Source organism: Erinaceus europaeus, chromosome 2 (assembly GCF_950295315.1).
Source record: "Erinaceus europaeus chromosome 2, mEriEur2.1, whole genome shotgun sequence".
Lineage (NCBI taxonomy): Eukaryota > Metazoa > Chordata > Mammalia > Eulipotyphla > Erinaceidae > Erinaceus > Erinaceus europaeus.
In genome coordinates, this window is record NC_080163.1 from 156310631 (window position 1) to 156336770 (window position 26140).

The 26140-nt window shown below is 37.8% G+C and overlaps 1 protein-coding gene across 19 annotated transcripts in view; it reads right to left on the bottom strand.

Moving 5' to 3' along the window:
• Positions 1–26140, bottom strand: part of CHD9 (chromodomain helicase DNA binding protein 9) — a 224742-nt gene that overhangs the window by 20908 nt on the left and 177694 nt on the right. For 15 of the 19 annotated variants that reach the window (XM_016194860.2, XM_060185542.1, XM_060185538.1 and 12 more), the window contains 10 exons: positions 25203–25306; positions 24378–24495; positions 16978–17035; positions 15083–15125; positions 12913–13132; positions 9573–9775; positions 4655–5557; positions 3030–3190; positions 1982–2254; positions 1056–1224 (listed from right to left, as the gene is read on the bottom strand). In XM_016194860.2, the coding sequence (XP_016050346.1) occupies positions 1056–1224; positions 1982–2254; positions 3030–3190; positions 4655–5557; positions 9573–9775; positions 12913–13132; positions 15083–15125; positions 16978–17035; positions 24378–24495; positions 25203–25306 (2252 nt within the window). The remainder of the gene's footprint in view (positions 1–1055; positions 1225–1981; positions 2255–3029; positions 3191–4654; positions 5558–9572; positions 9776–12912; positions 13133–15082; positions 15126–16977; positions 17036–24377; positions 24496–25202; positions 25307–26140) is intronic. The other 4 variants (XM_007538358.2, XM_060185546.1, XM_060185550.1 and 1 more) reach the window with 2 other exon arrangements.

Here is a 26140-nt window from a genome sequence, read left to right on the forward strand (position 1 = left end):
TTGAAGTGTTTCCAAGAATTGCACGACAACCACATTTAGTATAATACAAAAGTCTGTAGCATTATGTAAATGAAGGTATAAAGGAACTTCAAACCATTCATTAGCTTTACTGAAAACTTTGCTCTACTCAGATCTGCCTATTGGTGGCTGCCTACTAAGGATCAAACCTGGCACCACTTTCACTCAAGTCCTATGTGATACTACTGTGTAATCTCCCTGGTTAAAGAACAGCATACTGTAGCACAGTGAGACTCAGCTGATCTTCAGTAAAATTCTCAACTCTTGAGAGCTTGTTTGAAGATTCTAGCGGGAGAGTGCAACTACTTGGATTCCCTCAACTGAAGACCAGTCACCACTCACAAAACTTTCTCTCTACCGATAGGAGTTGGGGTTTGGGTCCTTGTGCACTGTCAATATGTGTACTCAACCAGGTGAGCCACTGATTGGCCCTGAACTTTTATCTGGTTAAATAAACTGGAGAAAATGATATTTCACAAATAGTCAAGTTCCCCAAACTAAATTGCCCTCCATGTTTTAAGAGATGTCTCAACATTAAATGGCATATTTTTTTTTTATTTATTATTATTTTTTAAAACTTTTAAAAATTATCTTTATTTATTGGATAGACAGCCAGAAAGAGATGGTAGGGGGAGGTAGAGAGGAAGAGACAGAGCTATATCTGTAGCACTATAGGCAGGGGTAGACAGCATAATGGTTATGGAAAGAGACCCTCATGCATGAGGCTCCAAAGTTCCAGGTTCAATCCCCCTTACTACCATAAGCCAAAGCTGAGCAGTGCTCTGGTAAAAACAAACAAGCAAAGAAACACCTGCAACACTGCTTCACCACTCACAGAGCTCTCTCCCTCTAGGTGGGACCTTGGGCTTGAACCTGGGTCTTTGTGCATTATAACATGTGCACTCAACCCGTGCATCACCACCTGGAACCACCCCCTCCACCCCACATGGCACATTTTTATTGCAAAAGTAAAAAGAAGAATTTGAAATGATAGGGGGGATATTTAATGCAAAGGGAATTATTACTAAAACATTCACCTGATACTGGCATGGATTTTGGAAAATTGGTGAGGCTGGTCTCTGATGCATTTTGGAGCTCCCGAAGTCGAGTGAGGTACTGCTGCTGCCCCAAAGCACCATCTTCACTGTCAAGTGGCCTTTTCTGACCAAGTCCTTGCTTCTGAAATGTCAACTTCAAACCACCTTCCTGTTAAACAAACACCATTATTGAGAAAGAAACAATTAAAAACAATGTCACCAAAAGACACCAGAAGGAAATTTTCACTTACAGAAAGTAAAAAAAAAAAAAAAAAGAAGAAAAAATCCTGAAACATTAATCAATATCAAGTTCTCTTCTTGTTCATAAGTCCTCTGAAGAAAGAGCATTATATCAATTTCTAAAATGAATACTGAAATCTATTTTAAATGCATAACATCTAGATACTCTCAGTTTTCTGAGCAAAACCGTGTTCTCCATGTGACTAGTACACTGTAACAGTTTCAGGTTTAGACAAACATCTCTATATACATTATTCATATAACATCTCAGAGGACACAATCTAAGATTCACCAAGTAATCAGTCTAACTCCATGTCATACTAAAAAATGAAATGTTACTGGTGATAGGACTTGCTAATTGTTTAACTAGAAAGTGTACTGACATACCATTTAAATGTTATTTAAAAGAAACAAAAACAATTAGAAATTGTCAGACTGTTTAAGAAAGCGTCTTGATCAGCAGAAGAACTATTTTCAGAAGTATAGGTAGAGAAACTTATTTAATGGTGATTCCTCTAGTAGAATGTTCAAGTTTAATAACCTGGATATCAAAAAGAAAACAATCCAAATACCAGAAAACAAGTGTGTGAAGGAAGTTAAGAATAAGAGCAGGCAGCCATTTGCAGGAAAAGCATGCTGCACACCGCAATCGCAATCAGGTCCTAGGGCAATAAAAATAAACATACGTCTTTGATTTTCACTGTAAACTCCTTTTCTCGTACATGCTTCTTCACCTTTGACATCTGTGCTGACTGGTCATGTTCTTCTTTAACACCGGCACCTGGAGGAGTGGGTGCGCTGGGCTCACTATATTCTGTGGCTGCACCAGGGCTGTCCAGCAGTTTTGTGGTATAGAAAGAAGCCACTGTGTTCGTATCATAACTTCTTCTAGCAGAAGGCCACTTCCCTTTCAGAACTGTTTGACAGATACTGTCCAGCCGGTTGATCATCACACGGTCCTGGAAAAGCATGCAGTAAAATATATAAAAAATATATTTAATAATGTGGTCAGACTTTTGGAGATCAAATGGCTCGGAACCTTGAGGGATTTAACGCTGGAACAAAATAGGATTACTTGATATACACACAGGTCTTCACATATACATTGTGACATTATTAGTTTCTCTGGCACAAGTAGTCACATACCTTGAGTATTCCATTAATAGGATGTAGACTTCCACCACTAAATGTACTTAAACGAACCTAGTTTTTTTTCTAGGTTTCAACTGACTATGGTAAGTTTCCCTTGAGAAGATTCAAGGGAAAGCACTTATTTTATAGGAACACATTTTATTATTACCTTGTGTGAGAGCATATGCATTCATTATCTTTTATTCTACTTTCTTTTGTCATTATGGCAGTTGTACTGCTCTGAATCAATTTTTTTTTTTTTTTCTATCTGAGATCATGAAAAACAGAGACAGAAGGAGAGATGTATAGATATTTCCTATAGTCTGGTGGGGAGAAAAAGGATTGAATCTGGACCTCAGACTTGACAAAACAGGTGGCCTATCTAAGTGAGCTATTTTGCTGGCCTATCTTTTATTCTAAGTGGGAAATGTATGCATTTAAGTAGATTTGATTTACTTGTTAGTAATAGCTGGTTGTTTTCATGCTACCATCAAGATGTTATCATAAATCTCAAATGACCTGTTTATAAACATAAGATAGCAACCTCCTCTGAAGCAATATAGAAGACACAAAAAATGACAAGGAAAAATATTAGTCATTTACCTTTGGCCAATATGAAGCTGCCAGCATGTATCCCCCTTGTAAGATGTAAGCTGATTCTGCTGTTCCATTGTTCATCTGGAAACTATCCTGGGTCTCATCCTGGGTAGTGCTCAATGATGCAACACTTTCTTCATCATAGGCTTTCATGTGAGAGGTACCATCTATAAAGAATAATTGTATTATTATTATTATTATCTTCACCAGAGCATTGCTCAGCTCTGGCTTATGGTGTTGAAGGGGATTGAACCTGGGACTTCAAAGCCTCAGGCATGAGAGTCTCTTTGCACAACCATTATCTATTCCCATCCCCAATTATAATTTTATTTTTTAAAAGATTAAATGATTTCATATATATTTTCAAATCTTTAAACAATTTTCTTAGAATAAAAAAATGTGCCCATCATTTAAGAAATAAACATAACACACACACACACACACACACACACAAAACATATTTGTGGGAAAAAGATTTTAAAAATTCTCCTCTGCATGAAAATTAGACCCCTACTTAACTTTCTGAGTTTGTTTTCCTGGAAATACATATGCTCCTAATTGATAGATTACATCTTGATGGAAAAGATGATAAAAACCTGATGGACATACTATCATTCTGTAAGGAGGGCCACTTTTAGTTTTGCTTATCTCTTTGTGTCTACTCTGAAAGTTAGCTCTATATGGGTATTATTAGAGATTCTGGCTCTGATGGGGTACAAGCCCCTTTAAGCCTGAATGGTTCTTGTGCCTATCTGACATTGACTCATTTCTTTACCCTAATATGTTAGAATGCTGCAAGGAGCCTATAGAATATTATCACCTAAAATTACTCTACTAAAAAGCTATAGTTCTTATTCTAGATTTTTCTGAGTAAACACTTGCCTGTGAAATTCTTATAGGTCTGACTGTTAAAGCTAGAAATTATGTTGGTTGTTAGAATATAATATTTTATCAGTGTATATATTTATTTTTTAACCTGTGACTGACTGCCCAGTTCTGGCAATGGGAGGTCCAAGTATGAATTTTTTTTTTTTGCATAGCCATTGTGCTATCTCCCTGGCCCAAGAATATTATCTTATTTACTTACTGGTTAACTTATTCCAGGGAAAACAATACATCTGAAGCAACAAAAAAGAAATAAAACTAAAATTTCAAACTTCTTGGACCTGAATATTGAGTGGGTGCTGTGTACCAGTAATTCTAGTTTCCTTTTCAGAAGTACTTCTCTAAGAAAATCTATATATAGGAGTCGAGTGGTAGCGCAGCAGGTTAAGTGCACATGGTGCAAAGAGCAAGGACTGGCAGTAAAGATCCCGGTTTGAGTCCCCGGCTCCCTACCTGCAGGGGAGTTGCTTCACAAGTGGTGAAGCAGGTCTGCAGGTGTCTATCTTCCTCTCCCTCTCTATCTTCCCCATCTCTCTCCATTTCTCTCTGTCCTACCCAACAATAATGACATCAATAATAATAACTAAAACAAAAAAACAAGGGCAACAAAAAGGGAATAAATAAATATTAAAAAAAAAGAAAATCTATATACAAAGAAGCTAATAATCTTAAACATGCTTAAGCTGTCTGAATCAACTTCTTTTAATTTTCGCTTGAAATGTCTTAAATACAACAAAAGCATATACCTCGTTTTTGGGCTTCCTCTTCTTCACTGTCACTTTCTTCTGATGAAGATGAGGAGGAGGAGGATGACGACGATGATGATGAGGATGATGATGCTGAAGAACAAGAGGAGGATGAAGAAGAACTAGAGCCCGATCGAGAATGGGAACAGGAGGAGGAGGAAGATGAGGAAGACGATGATCTGGAAGAACAGGATGATTGCTCAGAATCAGAGTCAGAATCAGAACTAGATTCTGAGCCTCGTTTGTGGACTCGCTGTTTCTTAGAAGCTGGGTTTGGAGTAAGGGGTTCTGTTCTGGCTGCAACCATGCGTCTGTCTGTTTCACCTTTTCCACCAGATTTCTGGTCTCCAGTAGCCTGTGGTACAACACCATTCTTTGGACTTACAGGCTCAGACTTTATTAGTGTCCTGTTTTCCTCTGAAGACATAGATTCTTCTTCAGAAGACTGAGGCTCCTCTTTGAGGTTTTCGCTTTTAACTTTCACATCCTCTAGAATAATACCTTTAGCATCCAGGAGCCTAGGTAGAGAGGTAAGAGGAGAAGCAGAAAGTGCTACTTGGTATTGCTGTAAAAGTGGGGTAGAAGTCCTTGAATGAGTCATCTTAGTTTGACTGTAGTTCCTCTGGGCTGCCATAAATGAGAGTTCAGGATCACGGAGAATGTGATAATCTGTTCGGCTCACCCCATGTTTAGCAGCTCCAATGAGCAAGTCTCTATCATGAGGTCCACATTCCCACCAGACTGGTAAATCTGGATTTGGATGGCAAAGCTTCAAGCGTTCAAACAACTGTGGATGTCGAAGGGCCTGTTCCCGTACTTTCCTTAGAAGTTCAATGCGATACAAAGTCCTGGAAGCACGCTCTTCTGTTATTGGCTGGATAAAAATATTTGGATCCACCAATTCTACATTGAAACAAGAAGAAAAATATTAATTTCAAAAATATTTCCATCACAGGCTTAAAACAAGTAATGTCTTCTAAAACATACATCTAAGAATTACCATTGTATAGTTTCTGTAACTACTTCTCATTTTTGAAAAAAGTTTATCTATATATTAATGAGAGATGGAGAACCATCGCATCACTATATATGGCACGTGGGTGCCAGGGATTAAAATCAGGACATTATGCTTGAGAGTTCAGTGCTTTATTGACTGTGCTTATGTATAGTGAATAGAGACAGAGGGAAATCAAGAAGGAAGAGAGAAGGAGAGAGAGAGACAGACAGACAGACAACAGCAGCACTGTTTCACTGTTCATGAAGCTTTCTCCCTGTAGCTAGGGACCAGGGCCTTGAACCTGGGCCCTTATACAGTGTAATGTTTAATGTTAAGGTTGCACTACCATCTGTTTTTATCAGTCCATATTTTAATCAGAGGAAAAATACCTGGATTTATTTAAAAATATAAATATAGTGTATTGCACCAAAGTAAAAGACTCTGGGGTGGAGGGTACAGGTCCTGGAACATGATGGCAGAGGAGGACCTACTGGGGGTTGAACTGTTATGAAGAAAACTGGGAGACTTTATGCATGTACAAACTATTGTAGTTTACTGTCAACTGTAAACCATTAATCCCCAATAAAGAAATTAAAAAATATGTAAGTAAAAAGAGCTAAGTAATAACCCACATATCAAAGTTCACTGTTTCTCAAATATACCAATGTAACTCAAAGAATTAGTGACACCTAAGGCTTTTTTAAAATTTGAGAAAAGCACAGGGACAATTGTCAAACAGTATTCTGAAGTACTAGTCTGTGATGGCATTGTTTCAACTTTAGATTGTTAGCACAGTGGGTTAAGCGCACATGGTGCTAAGTGCAAGGAGAGGGTAAGATCCTGGTTAGAACACCTGGCTCCCCTCCTGCAGGGAAGTCACTTCACAAGCAGTGAAGCAGATCTGCAAGTGTCTTTCTCGTCCCCTGTCTTCCTGTCCATTTTCGATTTCTCTCTGTCCTATCCAACAATGACCACAGCAATAGGAACAACAATGATAAACAAGGGCAACAAAAGGAAAAAATGGCTTCCAAGAGCAGTGGATTCGTAGTGCAACCACCGAGCCCCAGCAATAACCCCGGAGGCAAAATAAATAAATAAATAAATAAATAAATTACCACAGCTATTAAAAAAAAAATCAAACCAACGCTTATGTTTGTTAAAAGTATTGTACAAATGCTAGTTTCCTGGGCTAATTATTATGCTGTTACTTAGTTATATAATCATGCAATGTGTTACAAGAATAGAGGCAGACTAAGGAATATATATGTAAACTTGTACTGCCCCCTAACTTTTCTGAAAGCCTAAAAGTAGCTCAAAATAAAAAAAAATATAAAAAAGAAAGACCATGGAAAATTAATATTGAACATGAAATAAGAATCAGAGTGCCTACTCTACTTTGGAGATCTAGGCAGCTGTTACAGTGCTTAACAGGTGCAAAAACTGGTCAGTTAAAGAAGAAACAAAGTATTTTTTCTTTTTAAGTTAAGTTATATATTCAAACAATTACATGATTATTAGGTCAATAACAAAAAATATAAAAGCAAACAAATATTTATTAAGCTTCCTGGACCTACTTACTCACAATAGCACTATTAGGTCTCAAGTGCATTAAACAGGCCTTTGGGCTCATATACAGTAAAAAAGAAATGAAACAGTGCTGTGAACTAAGGAAGTTTGAGAAAATGATCTAAGTAAAACCCCAATCATTACTATCAAGGAAGGACTAACTTTTCTTTTTTTTCTTGCACTAACTTTTCAATTGAAATTTAGTAATTAGCCTTACACTTTTCTTTTAAAGCTAGGTTCAAGTGATGAATTCACTCATATAACTATATAAAGCTAGCAGGAATTAGGCAAATAAAACAAAAACAGCAACCTGAGAGATGGTGCAGTGGGTAGTACACAGAACTTACATGCATGAGATCCTAAGTTTGATTGCCAACACTGCATGTCAGAACATTCTTTATGCTCTTTCTCATGAATAGATCTACCTCTTTAAAAAGAGCCTAGAGGGAGTCGGGCAGTGGTGCAGTGGGTTAAGCGCATGTGCTGCAGAGCACAAGGACTGGCCTAAGGATCCCGGTTCAAGCCCCCAGCTCCCTACCTGCTGGGGAGTCGCTTCACAGGCGGTGAAGCAGGCCTGCAGGTGTCTTTCTCTCCCCCTCTCTGCATTCCCCTCCTCACCATTTCTCTCTGTCCTAGCCATCAATAACCACAACAGTGTTAAACAACAAGGACAACAAAAGGAAAAATAAATAAATAAAAAAAAAATCTTAAAAAAAAAAGAGCCTAGAATGTTCCCAGCTGTGAAAATAGACTGTGAGCTCAGATTGACAGGGACACAGAGGTTATATAGGTTCCTGTGCTAAACATGAATAGATATGGGCTCTGGGTCAGACTGACATGGTAAATAGTTGATTTACATATTTTCCTTATGGTTGGGAGCTACTCTCTGCCCTGATCCCGCCTTCTATTTTATTCTTAACTTGAACACCATCTTCCCAACTCAAACACCATTTTTTCAAATATTGTTTTTAGTCCACTTGCATGTTGCCTATCAGGCTCAGGCAAAAATTACTAAAGTCATGGGGCCCCTTGGAACATACCTAAAATAGACTTCCTAGCTTCTTCTCACCTGAAGATCCCTAATCTCATCTGCTGTATTCCTACCTTTGGGTTCCTGTTTATTAAACAATTTGTCCTGCTTTATATCTTTTGCCTTTCAGACAGCAAGTTGCAGAAACTACTATAATTCCATGCTGACTTCACCAATGTGTCCTGGAACTTCCTCTCCAAAGCCCTACCCCACCTGCTATCACTCATGTCCACTGAAGAATCTTGGTCTATACTGCCAGAGTGGTAAATGTTAGAGGAAGATGAACAGAGAAGAGGAAAAAGAAAAAAAAAAAAAGGAGGGGCGGGGACACACTCAGAAGTAGCAGATGTGGCTTACAAAGGAAGAGAAGGCAGGAACATAATAAAAAAGGGCAAATATATAAATATAGATAGGTAGTAAAGATATAATAGTCAAACCATATCTGTGATCTTGGGAGAACTACTGCAATTTCCAGTGGAGGGAATGGAGATACAGAACTCTGGTGGTGGGAATGGTATAGAATTATACCCATTATCATATAATTTTGTAAATCAAAATTAAATCACTAATACAATTTGTTTTTTAAAGAGAAAAAACAAAAAGGAAGGCTTTGTAGTAACCATAAATAACAGATAACACAACATATAACAGAGCCTCATACATGCATGATTTCACTGCTTCCATGCCATTTCTCTCCCCCACCTCCAAACACACATGGGTAGATTTAAAGGTTGAGAAACTACAGCATCAGAATTTCCTCTAGTACCACAGCACCTCCCTCGTGGTGTTCAAGATTGAACTTGGGCCACACTTAGGGCAAGGCCTCAACTCCTACTTGGTGAGTTAAATCTCCAGTCCTGTTGATCTTTCCTTTCTATCCATTTATGTTCTTACCACAGAATTTAAAGTAGATTAAAATCTCCCATCCAAGTACTAATGAGGTCTGACCCTGCTTAACTTCTGAGATCAGATGAGATCGGGTATGTTCAAGATGTATGGCCAGAGACAAAGTAGACTAAAAATCTAATCTGAATTAACAGGTAGTTGGACAACCAAGTGACCTCCTACTTTATTCAGTGGACTTAAAAAACTTGTTGGAAAATACAATCTATCTCAAAAAGTCAGCCAAGAACTGTGAAGTACCAGTGATGAAAATGAACCAATGAATAAAAATCTAAAAGGAGGAGAAGGAATAGAGACTTTCAAACATACACAATCCTGGAATATTGCTATGTTGAAAATAACATTAAAATGAGAGCTGAAGGTAGTGAATTTTCAGTAATTTTGTTTCTTTAAGTAAAACAGGAAAAAATATATATACATACCTTCTTTGGAAGGAAGACGACAAACCCTCCGACACATAGACATGAATGCATACAAATATTTCTCCAAACTATCATCAGTTTTTTTATGTAGCCTAGCCATAGCTCTAAATTTTGTCCAATCAAACTGGCCTCTGTCAGGATCAAATACCACTCCAAATGTAGATACAACTCTATAAAAATCAGCCTCTTCTCTTCTTGTCCACCTGTTTTGAATTAAGTTAAAGAAAAAGCCACATTGCTTATTGCTGAATATTATAACAAAAATTAAAAGGCTTCAACTAACCTACCACTTTTAAAAGGGTTAAATCCAAGGTTGCTGCTCTGTAAATATTTTTAAGCATGCTAATGAACTCATCTATGCAGTCATGCTTCTTTTCCTTTAAATAATGAGTCTCCCATATGAAAAAATAACCATGGGAAACAAGACCACATAAGATCCCTCTTATCCCACAACTTTGTTGATTGTAAAAGTCATTAATAAAATATAAAAGTAAAATGAAATCCAAATCTTTAAAATAAAAGAATATTTGTGAAACTCCTTTTATAAAATTTACTTATTTTTTTAAAGGTTTTGCTTTTTTAAAAAAAAAATTTAAATATTTATTCCATTTTTGTCATCCTTGTTATAGTTATTGTTGTTGATGTTGTCGTTGTTGGATAGGACAGACAGAAATAGAGAGGAGGGGAAGACAGAGAGGGGGAGAGACAGATAAGACACTTGCAGACCTGCTTGACCATCTGTGAAGTGACTCCCCTGCAGGTGAGGAGCCGGGGGCTAGAACCAGGTTCCTTATGCCGGTCCTTGCGCTTTGCGCCACGTGCGCTTAACCTGCTGCGCTACTGCCTGACTCCCAAAATTTACTTATTGACTGATTTAATAATGATCAACAAAACCATAGGATAAGAGGGGTACAATTCTACACAATTCCCACCATGAGAGCTACATATCCCATCCCCTCCACTGGAAGCTTTCCTATTCCTTATCTCTCTGAGAGTATTGACCCAGGATCATTAGGTAGTGCAGAAGGTGGAAGGTCTGGCTTCTGTAATTGTTTCTCTGCTGGACATGGGTGTTGGCAGGTGAAACCATACCTCCAGCCTGTTTCTATCTTTCCCTTGTGGGCAGAGCTCTGGAGAGGTGGGGTTCCAGAACACATTGGTGAGGTGAAACTCTTAAGATGGATGTGTAAATGAGGTATGTCAGAGAAAGATCCTTAGAAAACATTAACAGGCTATTTTTATTATCGTGAAAATTAATGTAATGGTAATGTAAAAGTCTTAGAAATCAATCATATGAACTGGATTAAGAAAAACAGGAATGGAAAAGATAGGATGAACTGAAAAGACAATACATCTACTGAGTTGTTGGAAAAGCCATGATGTATTTTTCTATGAGTTCTATGCAAAAATGAGTCATGACTTTTACAACAACCCAGTATATAGCTATATTTATATGAATAATACAGTGCCTACCTCTAAAGACCACAACTTAGAAAGACACAGAAAAAAATTAATGTCATTTTTAACATGGCAACAAATTATTAGTTTATGTAAGTGCTATATGAATGCATAATACAATACTGTGAGCTAGACTAGACAGGTTGAAAACATTAACAGAAGGGGGCTGGGCAGTAGCACAGCAGGTTAAGCGCACATGGTGCAAAGAGCAAGGACCGGCATAAGGATCCTGGTTTGAGCCCCCAGCTCCCCACCTGCACAGAGGTCACTTCACAACGGTGAAGCAGGTCTGCAAGTGTCTTATCTTTCTCTCCCCCCCCCCGATTTCTCTCTGTCCTATCCAACAACAATGACAGCAATAACAACAAAAATGATAAACAACAAGGGCAACATAAGGAAAAAAATAGCCTCCAACAAGCAGTGGATTTACAGTGCAGGCACTGAGCCCCAGCGATAACCCTGGAGGCAAAAAATAAATAAATAAAATAAAAAATTAATTAATAGAAGAGATAGAAGATGTGTTAAGCACTGAAGGGTGGGCTAGGTAAGGACTAAAGAGCAGGGAGAGTATTTTCATTCAGGAACCGGAACAATATGAACTAGTATAAAGCATGTAATTCTGGCTGAGGGAATAGAAGTAGCTAAAATAAAAGCACTGGAAGCTTAAATTGAAGAGAATCTTGAACTGAGGCTTTACACTATACAAAATAGAGAACCACTGAATAGCATGGGAAAATTAATGTTTTCATATAAACCATATCTGACAGCACGAGGGAAAACACATGTTGTTAAATAAAGATGGTGAAAATTCTCTGTTATTCTTCCTACAGAGATTTAGGATCTGTTTCCCTTTCCCTAAGTCTTGGTTAGCCCTGTGATTTTGTTTGTTTATTGAACAACAGTAGGTAGTTAAAAGGGATATTTTGTAACTGCTGATTCTGGACCTCATGAAGTTTGCAACCTAAAATGTTCTCTCAGAATCTGAGACCTGCTGGTGGCCAGCATTAACTACTAGCCATACAAATGAAATCACCCTTTTGGACCTTCCAGCCAACATCAGGAGAGAAGTAAGTCAACACAGAATTGTAGAAAGTAAAATATCAAGTACGGTCTGTAAGTACAATGCCAATAACCTTTATTAGAAACTATCTATGCTGGTAGTAGTATCTTAGATTATGTCTAAGATAATAAGATCTTAAGTCTCAGACTAAATGCTATGACAATGAATATCCAACTGAAACAAAAATGATATATTTTCCAGAGAACATTCAAAGACCCATGCTTAACAAGGATGTCATGTTATAGTTAAGTATTTCTAATATTTTCTCAACAAGTTAGACCTTTTGGGATTAGAAAGCTTACCTGTCTCCTTAATATTATCTCTATCAGGATGTTGTATTCCCATCTGTTCCCCTCTAACATCACTATTTCCAAGGGTTCATTCACTGCATAAAGCTCAGATGAGCTTGTCTTCTATACACTTATAACTTTCACGATGAAAAAGAAGATAGAATGTTTTATGTGATCTAAATTTATGTTTGCTTGATAATTTAATTCTTGTTTTGATAATTTCATTTTCAGTTTGCTTAGAATCTTCATTTTTTTCTCATACCTCACTATTCATAAACATAACAAAAGAATGATCAAGTACGGTCTGTAAGTACAATGCCAATAACCTTTATTAGTTTTACCTTATTAATTTGTGTGTACATGTAAATATGTGCATATGGAAACAAGCACTTATGCACACATGTATCTATGTATAAAGATGTCTACTTTGAAAAACCTCTATATTTGTTCTTCAAAATGAACTAATCTAACACTCTTCAGAATGAACAACTATATTTAGACACTATTTAAAAAACTGATAATATTGTCTTACCTCTGCTGTCTTTCTATCTTGGCCGCCATTTTAGGATTAAGAGTGGCTTCTTCATAAAGAGGCTGCATTACACTGGCAGGCACTGAGAAAGTAGGTTGCATCTGTTGGATTTGTCTGTTTTTATTAGTACGCTGATATGCAGTGATGAGACGCCTTAAACGTGTGGTTAAAGCTGATTGAGTAGGCCAGTAAATTTTATCACCCTCCATTAGCTGGCCATCTATATTTAAAGAGACTCATGTCAATACAAAAATAAAACTATAAACAGAAATAAAATAAGAACTCCTTAAACTGACATTGTCATGAACCTTACAATAACAGCAAAAGTCCCCTCTTAAATTTTTTTTTCTTGGTGCTCAACAAGATAGCTCACCTGGGAGAGTGCCTGCTTTTGTCATGTGTACGACTCAGGTTCAAGCCCTCAGTATACCACATGGGAGTACTACCGCACTTGAGGAAGCTGGTGCTGGGCATCTTTACCTCGCTTTCTGTCTCTAACTCTCTGAAAATTGGCCTGGAGTAGTGAATCCCTGGCAATAGCAAAAAGCAAAAAAATTTTTTTCTTTCACTCTGAATATATGAATGGGGGAAAAAAAACTACCTCGAATCCTCTCATCAAAGTTTTCTTTCTTTCTTCCTTTCTAGTTATCTTAATTTATTGGATAGAGATAGCTAGAAATCGAGAAGGGAGGGGGGATATAGACACCTGCAGCCCTGCTTCACCACTTGCAAAGCTTTCCCCCTGAAGGTGGGGACTGGGTGCTTGAACCCGGGTCCCTATGCACTGTACATGTGTGCTCAAACCAGGTGTGCCACCACCTGGCCCCCTCATCAAAGTTTTCTTTAGGGGTCAGGTGATGGTGCACTGGGTTAAGTGCACATAGTACAAAGTGCAAAGACCTATGCAAGGATTCCCGTTTGAACCCCTTGCTCCCTACCTCCAGGGGAGTCTTCACAAGTGGTAAAGCAGGTTTGCAGGTATCTGTCTCTCTCTCCCTCTCTTTCTTTCCCTCCCCTATCAATTTCTTTCTGTCCTATCCAATAAAATGAAGAAAAAAAAAAAAAAGACAGCAAGGAGCAGTGTATTTGTAGTGCAGACTCTGAGCCCCAGTGATAATCCTGAGGACAAAAAAATAAAAAAAAATTTTCTTTAAACTACTGATCTGATAATAATACAAAGAATTTTAAGATCTGCTCAAAGTAAGTGGGTTACAGTAGATAAAGAATAGCCATGTTATCTGTTCATTTTTATACAGGATGGCAAGTTAAGTCCAGGGCCTCCCTCATGCATAATACCACCGGCAAGCAGCCTCCCAAGGCCAATTCTTTCAGTCTTCAAAATATTTTGAGACAGTGAGAACCCAAGTCTACCATTCATGCAGCTCCTGTGATGCCATGTTTGAAACCTTCATATGGTGCAGAGGCTCTAATGTAAGATCTTATGCACAAGGCCTGTGCTCTAGCAGGTGAGCTATCTCTAGGTCCCAATACTGTCTATTTAAAGAGAACTTCACTTATAGGGAAAATGTAACTCTTGCATTTCCAGATCTAATACATCTTATTGGCTTTATCAATAAATGCTGTAACTTAATTCAATTTGACAATGTTGTAGCTTTAAACTTTTATTCATCCAATAAAGTACAGGATACAACACTCTTATTTCCAGGGTATAGTATTATAGTTATATGCACCACTATTACATAGTAATCATTCATGTTAAACAAAAACTATTCTTTCACGAATAGTGGAACTAAAGAAAGTAAGGCACTATTGGTTGTCAACTGGAAATGGATGTACTTTAGTGACAAGATGTTTCTATTCTGTCATCACAGAAAATAGAAGCAAGGCTCTGCACAGAAACTGGATGATTAAAGTGGTTCTAAATGAGATTATGGAACTAATCAGAAACTGAGTGTACTTTAAACACTTTAATAATAATAATAATAATATTCTTCAAGTTTGGTAAGTCATAAAAATCAAAACTTCCATGAAAAGACTTAGTGAAATGCTACAGTTCCCAATTAACCTATATGTACTATAATGATTACAACTGTCTTCAGTAAAATTCTCATATACATTCGAAACATCACAAAGCCTTATTAATATACTGACTTCATGTTACTACAAGAGCGTTAATTTATAGGAACATGAAGACATCATTGTAATTTACCTCCATCTGCTATAACAAGATCTCCTGGTGATGAAACATCATCCTTTAAAAGAAAATAGAGATTTATCACAGGGTAGTTGAGTAAAGAGAGGTAAGAAGAAAAGAGAATCAAACATTTTTTAATGATTTGCTATAAGTTTATAATAATATGTAGATGTTGAGAGTAAAACAAATTGTTCTTAACAGAATATTTTCATAATAGAATTCTTAGTGATTACTTGAACAAAAATAAACATTTAAGTTTCTAGTCTTCAATTACCACCTTTTCATACTTCTCTATTGCCCGGGGCACCTGGAATAGTCATTACTTACTAAATTTCCTTTTATATGGTTACTTTCAGGCTAACTCCTTTTCCTACACCCATCCTCTGTTAATGTGCCTTGAGTTTTACTGTTGACATGGTACTCCCATGTGGTGCTCAAGATTCAATTCTGGGTCCTTGTACATGGAAAAGTGTGTGTTTTACTGGGGGAGCTTTCTCTCTTACCTGAAAGTTCTGTCCCCCAAAACGATTTTGGCTTTACCATCACATAGTGGTCTAAGTCTCATCTCAATCTTTATATGCGTCAATATCTAAGTTTCTTCGCTAATGAGATAAGCAAAATGTATCTGAATGTTATAGCATCATCTAATCTTTTTATCACATTTTCATATATGTTAATAGAAACTTCTCATTTTAATATCATTTTCAATTACAAAGTGAAACTTGAATTGAATGTGGTGTACTGCACCAAAGTAAAGAAGAGTGGGCAAGAAGGGGAAGGGAGTGGGTGAAGAGTGTTAGGCTGCACTGCGTGGAAATAGACCTAAGTTGGGGGTGAGAGTGTTTTGCAGAGACCTATCATCAAGAGATGTGAAACTGTACCCATGTGCCAAGAACTATAATGTAAGACATTAAGTCCCCAATAAATGATAAAAACTACATCATTTTCCCTATGCCACAGGTTATTATCTGTATTTTTGCCCTTTCCAACTCTGTTCTTTTGACTTTTTGTAAGCAATGCTGTTAGAACTATGCTTTTGTAATTTGTAATTCCTTTAAGCTTGACTCTCAATTTCAAACTGTGCAAGTACAGTTTCTACCTGTCACTGTATACCATTCTTAGCCTGCTTTAGGATTTTATGGGAGACAGCTTCTTAGTTCTTGGCAGTGTAGCACTGCGTCAGCCACATTACACATCAACCCTCAGTGTGTACAAAAGGGGAAATCAGGCAAGTTCAGTATGATAATAATATGTGGTATCTGTTAATATAAGCTGTTCAATTTTACTCATATTGTGAGGAACTAAAGAATTACAAGTAATGCAAGATGAAGGAAAAACCACAAGAAAAACAAAGGAGTAACTAGAATGAACGTATGTGTGTGTATATATATATATTTGCCACAGGGGCTCAGTGCCAGCACTACAAATCCACTGCACCCAGAAGCCATTTTCTTTCTTTTCTTTTCTTTAAAGGAATTAAACTTTTTAAATTATCTTTATTTTATTTACTGGCTAGAGATACCCAGAAATCTAGAGGGAAGGGGATGATAGAGAGGGAGAGACAGAGAGACACCTGCAATACTGCTTCACTACTTGCAAAGCATTCTCCCTGCAGGTGGGGACTGGGGATTTGAACGCGGGTCCTTGTGCAGTGTAACATGTGCACTCAACCAGGTGTGCTACCACCCGGCCCCTTCATTTTCTTTCCAATTTTTATTAGATAGGACACAGAGAAATTGAGAAGAGGGAGATAGAGAGGGGGGATGAAAGACAGATACCTGCAGATCTGCTTCACTGCTCATGAAGTATGTCCCCACGAAAGCGGTGTGCAGAGGCTCAAAGTGAGATCCTATGCACCACTGCCCGGCCTCCCCAGAATGAAGGATTTCAACATATAATGCAAAGCATACCTCTATATCATCTTTAAAGAGAGCTGGGGCAGGTTTGTATTCTGGGTCTTCTACATCCCTGTTAAAATAACAGTAAATGCTCAAATTACTGCAATGAATTTAAAATCACATAGAATTTTGTTGGAAGATTTTTTTTTTTTTTTCCTCCAGGGTTATTGCTGGGCTCGGTGCCTGCACCATGAATCCACTGCTCCTGGAGGCCATTTTTTCCCCTTTTTGTTGCCCTAGTTTTTGCAGCCTTGTTGCGGTTATTATTGCCATTGTTGATGTTGCTTTGCTGTTGGATAGGACAGAGAGAAATGGAGAGAGGAGGGGAAGACAGAGAGAGAAGGGAGAGAAAGATAGACACCTGCAGACCTGCTTCACTGCCCGTGAAGCAACTCCCCTGCAGGTGGGGAGCCGGGGGCTCGAACCGGGATCCTTACACCGGTCCCTGCGTTTTGCGCCACGTGCGCTTAACCCACTGCGCCACCGCCCGACTCCCGGAAGATTTTTTTAAATTGTGCTTTAAATGTCATTCTTTGGGCTGGGGAGATAGCATTATGATTATGCAAAAGACATTAATGCTGGGAGGCTCTGAAATCCCAGGTTCACCTTCAAACACCAACATAAATCAGTCCTGAGCAAAGCTCTGGTCTTGTTCTTTCTGTATCTCTAGGATTCTCTTTAAATTAAGCAAATTAGTCTCTCCCGGATCAACCAGGAATACCAAAGGAGACCACCTGGGACCAAAACAAGACAGGACTAGAACGACTTCAGGAACTCACCGAATCACCAGTGAGTGCAAACACATGTGGCTGGTAGACAGCGAGGAGCCTAGGGAGAGATTAAGCGGCTGGTAACAAACTGGCAGTTTATCAGACACCACCTCCAGTCTGTTCTACCAACAAGGGGACGGCTGAAGGGAGGCGAGGACTCCCCTGAGACTCACCAAGTGCAACTCTGAGTCTCCATTATGACTGCCCTCAGAATCTGGAGCAGTGGCAGGGAGGGACACCAGGGGACAGAGATCTAACCAGGAAACTCAGGAGAAGACCTATACCTTGGTGGCATAGCGGTGGGGCTGTGAAAGTCTCTCTGCATAACCACCAGAGTATCTCTGTCACACCCTGCTTTATGTCTTGGTCAGGAGTCAGTGATTAAGCTAAGAAGCCTATTTATAGTTTAAAAGCCCTCGGGCTCCCACAGCCTACAGGGAAGAAAAAGCACAAAAGAGGCTTTTAAGCCATTGAGCTTCAAATCAGGGATTAAAATACGATTGAAACAACTGTTAACTTCCACCACTGTGAACTCTTTAATTACCTTACTTAGACACAAGTCAATCCAGGCAATAGTGATCAGTAATTTGAAAAGTACTGAGAAAGGGACCTCATAATATACTATATAAAATGGTTAAACCAACAAGAAGAAATATTGGAGAAATGAACCAGGACAAGAGTCCAGCTAAAAGTCCCCCAAAGGGTGAAGCACAAAATAACAGGTCAGCATCCAAATACTAGCTGAGGAAATAATCACAAGATTGAGTAAAGAGTTTGAATGAATTGTCATCAGAAATACAGGAACAACAAATGAGAGTCTGGAATAAAACACTAATTATCTCAAGGTTATTAGAGAGCTGAAAGCTGAAATAGCTGAGCTAAGAACACAACTGGCTGAACAAGCTAAAACAGTATCAGAACAGGGTAACAAAATAGATGGGTAACTCCAGTAGAGGGCAGAGAGAATAGAATCAATGAGGCTGAAGACAGAATTAGCAAGATTGAGGACGATTTAGAGACAACTAAAAAAGAAGTAAGAAGGGAGTCGGGCGGTGGCACAGCGGGTTAAGCGCACGTGGTGCAAAGCGCAAGGACCGGCACAAGGATCCCGGTTTGAACCCTGGCTCCCCACCTGCAGGGGAGTTGCTTCACAGGCGGTGAAGCAGGTCTGCAGGTGTCTGTCTTTCTCTACCCCTCTGTCTTCCCCTCCTCTCTCCGTTTCTCTCTGTCCTATCCAACAACGACGACGACAACAATAATAATAATTACAAGAATAAAACAACAAGGGCAACAAAAGGGAATAAATAAATATTAAAAAAAAAGAAGTAAGAAATCTCAAAAAGAGATTAAGAGATACTGAAAACAACAACAGAGTTCTATAGGATGACTTCAAAAGAAACATTATACGCATTATTGGCTTACTAGGGGAAGAGAGAGAGAGAGAGAGAAAGAGAGAGACAGGGAGAGAGGAAGAAAGCATTCTTCAGGCCATAATAGCTGAAAACTTCTCTAGTCTAGACAACATCAAAGACATAAAGGTTCAAGAAGCCCAGAGGGTCCCAAACAGAATTAACCCAGACTTAAAGACACCAAGACACATCATATTTACAATGGAAAGGAATAAGGATAAAGAAAGGATCCTGAAGGCTGGAAGAAAAAAAAAAAAAAAAAACAAAGAGTCACCTATAGAGGAAAACCATTAAGATTAGCAGCAGACTTCTCCATACAAACACTACAGGCCAGACAAGAATGGCAAGATATCTATCGAGTACTCAATGAGAAAAGCTTTCAACCAAGAATACTGTATCTTGCTAGACTGTCATTCAGACTAGATGGAGACATAAAAACCTTCTCAGACAAGCAACAGCTGAAGGAATCAACTAACACCAAGTCTGCCCTGAAAGAAGTTCTGAAAGGTCTCCTATAAACAGTCAGACCACCATAAATAGGCCACATATCAGAACACTCTAAAACTCTACATGAATGGCATTAAAATATCTTCAATCTTTGATATCAATAAATGTCAATGGCCTGAATTCACCTATTAAAAGACACAGAGTAGGAAGAGGGATCAGAAAATACAGCCCAACAATATGCTGTCTACAGGAAACCCAACTAACTCAACAAGACAAACAAAGACTTAAAGTGAAAGGATGGAAAAACGATCATATAAGTAAATGGCCCACAAAAAAGGGCAGGAACAGCTATTCTCATAACTGATACGATAGACTTTAAAATAGATTAAGATAAAAAAATATAGGAATGGACACTACCTAGTGCTCAGAGGATCAGTCAATCAAGAGGACTTAACAATTATTAACATCTATGCACCCAATGAGAAGCCATCTAAATACATCAAACATCTACTGAAAGAGTTACAGCAATATATTAACAGCAACACAGTCATAGTAGGGGACTTCAACACTCCACTCTCTCAACTTGACAGATCATCCAGGCAGAAAATCAATAAAGTCATAAGGGAGCTAAATGAAGAGCTAGATAAACTAGAACTATTGGACATTTTCAGAGTCATCCATCCCAACAAACTGGAATACACATTTTACTCAAGTCCACATGAGTCATTCTCAAGGACAGACCATATGTTAGGGCACAAAGACAGCATCAGCATATTCAAGAGCACTGAAATCATCCCAAGCATATTTTCAGACCACAGTGGAATTAAATTAACACTTACTAATCAATAAAAGATTAGTAATAGTCCCAAAATGTGGAAGCACAACAATACACTTCATAACAACTTCTGGGTCAAAGAAGAAATAAAAGAAGAAATCGAAATGTTTCAAGAGTTCAATGAAAATGAAGACACAAGCTATCAAAATATTTGGGACAAGGCTAAGGTAGTACTGACAGGGAAGTTCATAGCAATATAAGCACACATTAGGAAACAAGAAAAATCACAAATAAACAGCCTGATTGCACATCTTAAAGACCTAGAAGGAGAAGAACAAAGGAACCGGAAAGCAAATAGAAGGCAGAAATCACTAAAGTTAGGGCAGAAATAAATAACATTGAAAATAAGAAAACCATACAAAAGATCAACGAAAGTAAAAGCTGGTTCTTCGAAAGAGTAAACAAAATCGACAAACCTTTAGCCAGACTCACAAAACAAAAAAGGGAGAAGACAAAAATAAATCGGATAGTAAATGAAAGAGGAGCTATCACAATAGACACCGCAGAAATTCAACATATCATGCGACGCTTCTGTGAACAACTATATGCCACCAAGCTAGAGAACCTGGAAGAAATGAATGATTTCCTAGATACCTACCAACTTCCAAAACTAAGTAAAGAGGAAGTAGATAACATGAACAGGCCCATCACAGCTAATGAAATTGAAACAGTTATCAAAAATCTTCCCCAAAATAGAAGTCCTGCACCAGATGGTTTTACAAATGAATTCTAAAAAACCTTCAAAGAAGAACTAATACCTCTACTTTTAAAAGTCTTCCAGAAGATTGAAGACACTGGAATACTCCCTGCCAGCCACCATATGAAGCCACCATAACTCTGATACCAAAAGCAGACAGGGATACAACCAAAAAAGAAAACTAAAGACCAATATCTCTGATGAACATAGATGCTAAAATATTGAACAAAATTCTAGCCAACCGGATACAGCAGTATATTAAAAAGATTGTTGATCATGACCAAGTGGGGTTTATCCCAGGCATGTAAGGTTGGTTTAATATACATAAATCAATCAACGTGATCCACCACATCAACAAAAGCAAGGCCAAAAACCACATGGTCATATCAATAGATGCAGAGAAAGCCTCTGACAAAATAAAATATCCCTTTATGGTCAAAACACTACACAAATGGGAATAGATGGAAAATTCCTCAAGATAGTGGAGTCTATATATAGCAGACCTACAGCCAACATCATACTCAATGGCGAAAAAGTGGAAGCATTTCCCCTCAGATCAGGTACTAGATAGGGCTGCCCACTATCACCATTACTATTCAACATAGTGTTGGAAGTTCTTGCCATAGGAATCAAGCAGGAGCAAGGAATTAAAGGCATACAGATTGGAAGAGAAGAAGTCAAACTCTCCCTATTTGCAAATGACATGATAGTATACATAGAAAAACCTAAGGAATCCAGCAAGAAGCTTTTGGAAATCATGAGGCAATACAGTAAGGTGTCAGGCTACAAAATTAACATTCAAAAGTCAGTGGCATTCCTCTATGCAAACACTAACTTAGAGGAAGATGAAGTCCAGAAATCAATTCCTTTTACTCTAGCAACAAAAACAATTAAATATCTAGGAGTAAACCTAACCAAAGATGTGAAAGACTTGTATACTGAAAACTATGAGTCACTACTCAAGGAAATTGAAAAAGACACAAAGAAGTAGAAAGATATTCTATATTGATTGGTTGGAAGAATTAACATTATCAAAATAAATATACTACACAGAGCCATCTACAAATTTAATGCTATCCCCATCAAGATCCCAAGCACATATTTTAGGAGAATAGAACAAATGCTACAAATGTTTATCTGGAATCAGAAAAGACCTAGAATTGCCAAAACAATCTTGAGAAGAAAGAACAGAACTGGAGGCATCACACTCCCAGATCTCAAATTGTATTATAGGGCCGTTGTCATCAAAACTGCTTGGTACTGGAACATGAACAGACCACACTGATCAGTGGAATAGAATTGAGAGCCCAGAAGTAAGCCCCCACACCTATGGACATATAATCTTTGACAAAGGTGCCCAGACTATTAAATGGGGAAAGCAAAGTCTCTTCAACAAACGGTGTTGGAAAAAATGGGTTGAAACATGCAGAAGAATGAAAGAGAACCACTATATTTCAACAAACACAAAAGTAAATTCCAAGTGTATCAAGGACTGGGATGTTAGATCAGAAACTATCAGATACTTAGAGGAAAATATTGGGAAAACTGTTTTCCACATAAATTTTAAAGACATCTTCAATGAAATGAATCCTATTACAAAGAAGACTAAGGCAAGCAAAAATCTATAGGACTACATCAAATTAAAAAGCTTCTGCACAGCAAAAGAAACCACTACCCAAACCAAGAGACCTCTCACAGAATGGGAGAAGATCTTAACATGCCATACATCAGACAAGAGGCTACTAACCAGAATATATAAAGAGCTTGCAAATCTCAACAACAAGAAAACAATCCCATCCAAAAATGGGGGGAGGCATGGACAGAATATTCACCACAGAAGAGATCCAAAAGGCTGAGAAACACATGAAAAGATGCTCCAAGTCTCTGACTGTCAGAGAAATGCAAATAAAGACAGCAATGAGATACCACTTCACTCCTGTGAGAATGTCATACATCAGAAAAGGTAATAGCAGCAAATGCTGGAGAGCTTGTGGGGGTCAAAGGAACCCTCCTGCACTGCTGGTGGGAATGTCAATTGGTCCAACCTCTGTGGAGAACAGTCTGGAGAACTCTCACAAGGCTAGAAATAGACCTACCCTATGAGCCTGCATTTCCTCTTCTGGAGATGTATCGTAAGGAACCCTACACAACCATCCAAAAAGATCTGTGTACACATATGTTCTTGTCAGCACAATTTGTAATAGCCAAAACCTGGAAGCAACCCAGGTGTCCAACAACAGATAAGTGGCTGAGCAAGTTGTGGTATATACACAATGGAATACTACTCAGCTATAAAAAATGGTGACTTCACTGTTTTCAACCGATCTTGGATGGTCCTTGAAAAATTCATGTTAAGTGAAATAAGTCAGAAACAGAAGGAAGAATAGGGGATGATCTCACTGTCAGGCAGAAGTTGAAAAACAAGATCATGAAAAAAAAAACACAAGTAGAACCTGACCTGGAATTGGCGTATTGCACCAAAGTAAAAGACTCTGGGGTGGGTGGGTTTCGAGAAGAAAGATCCAAGTAGGATGACACAGGACCTAGTGGAGGTTGTATTGTTATATGGAAAATAGGGAAATGTTATGCATGTACAAACTATTGTATTTACTGTTGAATGTAAAACACTAATTCCTCAATAATTAAAAATAAACAAATTAAGAAAAAAAGGGGTGTGGTGGCAGTCTTTATCCTTTCTCCCAGAAGCTCAAGCCAAACTAGAAAAGCTGTTAAATAGAAAGTTGGAAGGAAGCTAGGTCTAATTTACTTTTACTCTCAAGTTCATATTTTTCTTTTCTTTAAATTGTTATCAGGGTTATCGCTGGGGTTCACTTCCAGCGCTACAAAGTCACTGCTCCCAGCAGCCACCCCCTTCCCTTTTTAAAATTCTTTGATAGGACAGATGTGCTGTTGTTATCTTTACTACAGTCTCTTATTTTTCTCTTTTAGTAAAAAGAGATAATGAGGGTCTTAAAGTCAACAAAGTATATCTCTTTAACTGTAATATTCTTAGCTTTCTTCTCCTTCCTAGTATTTTATGACTTTAATAATCATGGTAGGGCTCATCAAATGTGGGAGCAGGTCTAGTCTCTTCCTTGATCACACTGTTAGACAAGTGTTAATTTATTAGAGCATCATTAGTTTGTTTGCATTATAAACACTAATTCTCTAACTACTACTTTATTTAAAGATTTAAAAAAGCAATAGTGTAGCTAGAGATCATCAGAACCTTAAGGACTCGGAAATGTACATACCCATCCATATAATCATTTGCTCTCTGTTCTGCTGCAACTGCTTTCTCATCAGGTTTTCCCACTCTTTCCAAGAAACATAATGCTGGGTCTGCTCGGATAGTGTTATATTTTTCATAACCTGGAGAGGTCACCAATCAGAAAAGATGTGTAACTGTTAGGCACTTCTCACACACTTATGTTTTAACATGTTACTGAAGCAATATACAAAAATGGTATAGGATTTTTTTCCTTCTGGAAATTATCACAGGTATTACAGGCTCTGGTAATATATATATATTAAGTTAATTAAATTGATCAATTAGTTAAAATGAAAAAAGAGAAGCTGGTCACACACAACACAGTTCCCATAAAAACATTTTTGGGCCTTGCCAATGCTTGCAGCCTGGATCTGAATACCTGCCAGGGTACCAAGCAAACTCAGGAAACGTGGTATCTTTCTTTTTCTATCTGAATGAAAAATAAAAGTTGTCTTCGCAGTAGTAAAATTATGCATGTGTTAAGATGCTGGCTCTATAAAAATAAATAACATTTAAAAAGACCACCATTTGTAAAGAAATGCAGTGATAACATCTTGAGTTCTCTTAGTAAACTAGTTAAATATAAAATTTGTGCCACCTGCACTTAACCTGCTGTGCTACCGCCCGACTCCCTGAATATAAAATTAGTTTTAATAATATTTAAATATTTAGAAGACAAAGTTTGCTAGTGTATATTATAATAATATTGAATATACTGGAATAAAGCTTTCAGTGAAAATCAATAAATTAAGAGCTAGCTGTTTTATACTATATATAGAAGGTACTACCTACCTTACTTCTCACTTACCGTGTTTAAAAACTCCAATAAGGAGTGATTTGTCAGCATCAAAATCCCACCATTCAGCAGGCACTTCTGAGTGGTCTGGTTCTGGGACCCAAACATCAATGTCACTAAAAAATAATGATATGGTATTACTATTCCAAACAAGGCAAAGAGAAGGCAAATTATTATCTAGCATGTAAAGCATTATGATTTTTAAGAGGGTAGGAATGTACTACACTAATTTAAAGAAAATCTTTGCAATTGATCAACTGAAATTTAAAAATTGTATTAAGTTACCATAAAATAAATTAATATTAATTTTAACACAAGAAATTTCAGGGGGCTGAACAGTGACAGGACCAGGTGAAGAAGTGTGAGTTCTACCAGGTATGCTATCTCTTGGCCCTCAAAAATGAAATTGTAACTGTGAGTACAGTAAAAAGATACTAAGATGTAAGAAAAAAAAAGATTGAAAAGGAAAACATTAAAAAAATGAATACAGGGGCCAGGTGGTGGTGCATCTGGTTGAACGCACATATTACAATGAACAAGGAGCCAGGTTTGAGCCTGATGTCCTCACCTATAGGGGGAAAAGCTTTGCAAGTGGTGAAGCAGGGCTGCAGGTGTCTGTCTCTCTTCTATCTGCCCCATCCCTCTCAAGTTAATGTCTGTCTCTACCCAATAAATAAAAGATAATTTTAAAAAAGAATACAGTACTTAATTTAAAAAAAAAGTGAAAAGGAAAACAAGACAAACAAAAAGCGAACATAGTACTACTTATATGTATTTGCCATTTGAAAAACTTGCCATTTGAAAAACTTTTAACCCAAGGAATATAGAGACCTTTACTAAGATGTAATTGCATTTACTAAAATGGAATTCCTGAAAAATGATACCTCCAGTGTTCAATATTTTTGCTCTATATTTTCAGAAACATGTGCAAAGGCCTAAGTTCAGTTAAG